Below are 5,271 nucleotides of genomic sequence, written 5' to 3'. Positions count from 1 at the left end.
TTTTTTTTTTTTGTATTTTTTGGTAGAGACGGGGTTTCACCATGTTAGCCAGGATGGTCTCAATCTGCTGACCTCATGATCCGCCTGTCTCGGCCTCCCAAAGTGCTGGGATTACAGGCTTGAGCCACCGCGCCCGGCCTAATGTTATTTGTTACTAAGTCCTACTTAGTTACTATCAGTTCTGCTTCTAAATACCTGTAGATTCTGTTTCCCCCCTGCATAACTGAACTGTTATATAGAATCATTTGTTTTCCTTATCTTTATCTATATGCTCTTTTCCTTTTGGTTACTGTCCTAAAATGCAAACAGGACCGCACCACTTCATCTTAAGTGATTCCCTGTTACCTTTTACTTAAGTCCAAGTTCCTCAGTCTCATCTTGCTACTTGTCTCCCTTTTATGCTCTAGCAGTATCTGCTGTCTTAAGATTTTGGAATATACTAACTGTTCACCGAGAATGTCTTCCATTCTTTCACATTGCTCAGTCTCATGAATTCCTGCTTTTTCCTCCCAGAAACTGGCTTGAGCATCACCTTGTCTGTGAAATCTTCTGCCATCACCATTACACTACTGCCAGTGAGAGATGGTCACTTCATCCTCAGTGTGTATACCATTGTACTTTTCACACTACAATTTTTTTTTTTTTTATGTTCTTAACTAGGCTGTGAATTTTTTAAGTGAAGGATTTTGCCCCGCTTATTTTTGCCTTCCTGGGATCTAGCTATTATGCCTAACATGAGTGGCACAAAAAAGTTATTTTTGAAAATTAGTTTAGAGCTGAGTTTTAGATTTTCTAGGGAGAATTTTAAAAATTCTAATACGAGAGATGAATCCACTCTTGTCTGATGTTTAATTAGCAATAGATATCTAAAATTTATATTGGGTAAGTTAACATTTTCCATATGATGTTCTCTGGCACACATTTTAATATTGCTCTCTAGGGCGGGGGTTCCTAGCCCCCCAGCCGCAGGCTGGTACCTGTCTGTGGCCTGTTAGTAACCAGGCCACACAGCAGGAGGTGAGTGGCTTGCTAAAGAGGATTACTGCCTGAGCTCCGCCTCCTGTCAGATCAGGGGCATTCGATTCTCATAGAAGCGCGAACCCTATTGTGAACTGTGCATGCGAGGCATCTAGGTTGTGCACTCCTTATGAGAATCTAATGCCTGATCATCTGAGGTGGAACAGTTTCATCTGAAACCATCCCCCCACAAGAGAAGGCTGAGGACCACTGCTGTAGGGAGAACAAAGGGACTAAATAGTCACATAAATTTTGGAAACCTAGGTTAAATAAAGTTAAACAGATTTATTTACTTATGAATTGTAAATCTCCTAGGAGGAGGATACAATATGTAATATTTATATAACTCATTTGAGCTTAGAACCCTTTTTTCAAGGAACATGTGTTTTTACTGTGTGAATGGTTAGTTTTGTGCATAACATAATTTGGAAACAGTACTCTAAATAAATGGTTTTATACTCTGAGGACCGAAAATCATTGACAAAGTTAGTTTGGGCCCAGAGGGTAAGGGAATACATAGGAGTGATAATAATTTTCTCCAGTACGAGCCTCTGGGGGGCAGCCAGGATCAAAGTCTAGGTAAGAGAAGAGCCAGATTACTGCAACTTGCATGGTCTGATCACCTAAGAGTAGAGAAGGGCTGATAGGCAATTACATATGCCTTAGAGAGAACGCACCTAAAAGAGAACAGAATAGCAACAATCTGACTCATCAAAACAGAGAGAATGTCTTGCAGTGTGTAAGGAAATTAAAATCCTGGAATTAAGTTTATATTTTTTTCTATTTCTGGTAATGAAGTTCTGATAGGGAAGTATTACTAAAATACCTAAAAGTATGAGGGTTCTCAACTTTTTATTCTGTGTAAATGTTGTTTTTTGTCAGTGATCAGTTGTGGGATAACAGCTTCTGCATTCTTCGTCTTCCCAAACTGGGCATTTTCAGTGGGAAGTAAAATAAGCTTGCAACCTGATGTTGAGTTCCTTCTGTGAGGTTAATGGCTAATTAAGGAAGTTGGGAGTATGGCCAAAGAGTGTTGGCCAGTCTTCCTTGCCAACACACAATATGCTAACTGAGGAAATACATAGTTCTACATAATTTTAAGACTGTTTAAAGAGGAAGAGAAGCTGGGTGTGATGGGTCACACCTGTAATCCTAGCACTTTGGGAGGCCGGGGCAGGCGGATTGCTTGAGCCAGGGGTTTGAGACCAGCCTGGGCAACATGGCAAAACCCCATTTTACAAAAAAATACAAAAACAAAAACAAAAAAATAAAAAACATTAGCTGGGTGTGGTGGTGTATGCCTGTAGTCCCAACTCCTCTGGAGGTTGAGGTAGGAGGATCACCGAAGCCTGGGGAGGTTGAGGCTGCAGTGAGCTGTGATGGTGCCACAGTACTCCAACCTGGATGACAGAGTGAGACCCTGTTTTTTTTGTTTGTTTGTTTTTGTTTTTGTTTTAAAAAGGAAATGAGAAGACAAAAATCATGAATGAGAAAGGGGACATCACTATAGATTCTATACCTACAGACATTAAAAGATAAAAAAGAACTATAAACAAATTTTTTGAACCAATTTTGACCATAATCAGTTTTGAAATAATCTGAATTTTTCTGTCTTCAAAATAGGCACAGCATCAGAAAACCTTCAGTGTTTTTCTGCAGAAACAAAATAAAATGAAATTTGGGAAGAATATATATATAAATCATGATAGGATTCCAGAGGAAAGGAATGAAACTGTATTGAAACATTCACTTGAAGAAGAGGATGAGAATGAAGAGGAGGTGATGGGTTTCCTTCTTTCTTTTCTATTATTAGATAATTTTTTTTCTTTTGGATTGTCATGTACATTTGTGTGATTCAGTCTTCCCATATGCAAAATGAATTTATGTTGTAAAAGTTGTCAGAGTCAAAATGGAGTCATGTGTGTCAAACTTTGACAAAATAGAGGCTGAGAAGGCTGTGAAGGGAGGGCTGTCATGGATGATTTGCCTGGTATCAGGAACTATCACAATAAAGTTTTTGAAATCATAGCTTACTGCATCAGCCCTGCAAAGACAGCTAGCCACTTATATGTGAACAATTGTCTGTTTCAAAACAGGCCAGGCACAGTGGCTCACACCAGTAATCCCAGCACTTTGGGAGGCTGAGGTGGGTGGATCACTTGAGGCAGGAGTTCAAGACCAGTCTGGCCAACATGGTGAAACTCTGTCTCTACTAAAAATATAAAAATTAGCTTGGCGTGGTAGTGGGCACCTCTAGTCCCAGTTACTTGGGAAGCTGAGACACGAGAACTGCTTGAACCCAGGAGGCAGAGGTTGCAGTAAACCAACATTGTGCCACTGTACTCCAGCCTGGGAGACAAAGTGAGATTGTATCTCAAAAAAAAGACAAAAAACAAACAACTATCTCACAAGGTCAATCCAAAACTGTAAGGGCCTACCCATAACTCCAAAATTACAAGTCCTTTCTAGCAAGTAGTGACACTCACCAGTGAACTTTCTTTCAAAACAATTTTGCATAACAATCTGTTTCCCCAATAAAACCCTAACCTTCTTTGTTCTCCAGACATGCCAGAGACCACCCTAGTCTGTGCATGTCCTGGATTGTAATCCTATTTTTTTGTTTATTCTCAAATAAATTTTTTTGCTTGGAAATTTGTCTCTATATATTTTTATTTCAAATTGACAAAGTTAATCAGACTGTACTGAGCTTTTAGGACAATGGAGTCATCTGAAATGTTAGGCTAGATAATTGACAGATAAACACGATATATTGTAGATTGTATTTGTAAATCTCTGGTAGTGGAATCTGTAGTAAAAGTGTAAATCTAATTTTTTTTTTTGAGATGGGGTCTCACTCTGTCACCCAGGCTGGAGTGCAGTGGCACAACCTCAGCTCACTGCAACCTCTGCCTCCTGGATTCAAGCAGTTCTTCTGCCTCAGCCTCCCAAGTAGCTGGGATTACAGGCGTGTGCCACCACGCCCGGCTGGCTAATTTTTGTATTTTTAGTAGAAACGGGGTTTCACCATGCTGGCCAGGCTGGTCTCAAACTCCTGGCCTGGTGATCCGTCCACCTCGGCCTCCCAAAGTGCTGGGATTACAGGTATGGGCCACTGCACCCAAATCTAATTATTTTTATAGTGATTACTTATATTTGAATTACTTGTTGTCAAATTTTTGTTGTAATGTCTTGTCATTTGACCTAATTCTGGATAGTCTACCTTTTTAAAAAGTTGGTGCTGAAATACTGCAAAATAACTCTAATACGATTAAAGTCTTTTAATGAATAAAATGTCCTAGTAAGTCTAAAAACCTTAAAATTATCCTTAAATATTTTCTTTCTTTCAACTTCTATATCCAAATTCATTCTCTCATTCTTTTTTTTTTTTTAGAGATAGTGCTCACTCTGTTGCCCATGAGTGCAGTGGTGTAGTCATAGCTCACTACAGCCTGCAACTTCTGGGTCCAAGTGTTCCTCCCATTTTAGTCTCCCGAGTAGCTGGGACTACAAGCATGCCATCACCGTGCCTGGCTAATTTAAAAAGAAAAAAAATTCTTATAGAGACAGAGGTCTCACTGTGTTGCCAAGGCTGGTCTTGAACTCAAATTATCTTGGCCTCAAATTATCCTCTCACTCAGCCTCCCAAAGTGCTGAGATTACAGGTGTGAGCCACCATGCCCGGCATCCTATTGCTTTCGAAAGTTTTTTCTACAGGGCCTGATGCCGTGGCTCATTCCTATAATGCTAGGACTTTGGGAGGCCGAGGTGGGCGGATCGTTTGAGTCAGGAGTTCGAGACCTGCCTGGCCAACATGGTGAAACCCCTTTCCTACAAAAAAATACAAAAAAAATGCCAGGTGTAGTGCCTGTATTGCCAGCTACTTGGAAGGCTGAGGTGGGAGAATCACTGAGCTTGGGGAGGTTGAGGATGCAGCGAGCTGTGATCATGTCACTACACACCAGCCTGGGTGACAGAGTGAGATCCCCATTCCAAAAAAATAAATTATCTCCACAGAATCTTCTATTGAACTTACCTTTTATCGTCGTCTTCAAATTTTTTTTTTAAATTTAGCTACTGTCATAGGAACCTAGTTATTCCCAATTAATTTATAAGTTTTGCCTTGCCAATGATATTTTAAATTCTTTTTCTAAGGACATAATTAGGCACTTTGGGAGGCTGAGACGGGCGGATCACGAGGTCAGGAGGTCGAGATCATCCTGGCTAACACGGTGAAACCCCGTCTCTACTAAAAAA

The 5,271-nt window shown here is 40.2% G+C and overlaps 1 protein-coding gene across 2 annotated transcripts in view; it reads left to right on the top strand.

Moving 5' to 3' along the window:
* Positions 1 to 5,271, top strand: part of EXOC6 (exocyst complex component 6) — a 214,699-nt gene that overhangs the window by 68,538 nt on the left and 140,890 nt on the right. For both annotated transcript variants that reach the window (XM_011934325.1, XM_011934324.1), the window contains one exon: positions 2,641 to 2,796. In XM_011934325.1, coding sequence (XP_011789715.1) covers positions 2,641 to 2,796 — 156 coding nt within the window. The remainder of the gene's footprint in view (positions 1 to 2,640; positions 2,797 to 5,271) is intronic.

Source organism: Colobus angolensis, unplaced genomic scaffold (genome assembly GCF_000951035.1).
Source record: "Colobus angolensis palliatus isolate OR3802 unplaced genomic scaffold, Cang.pa_1.0 Scaffold134, whole genome shotgun sequence".
In the NCBI taxonomy this organism is placed as follows: Eukaryota; Metazoa; Chordata; class Mammalia; order Primates; family Cercopithecidae; genus Colobus; species Colobus angolensis.
This window is presented reverse-complemented; position numbering and strand designations above follow the sequence as displayed.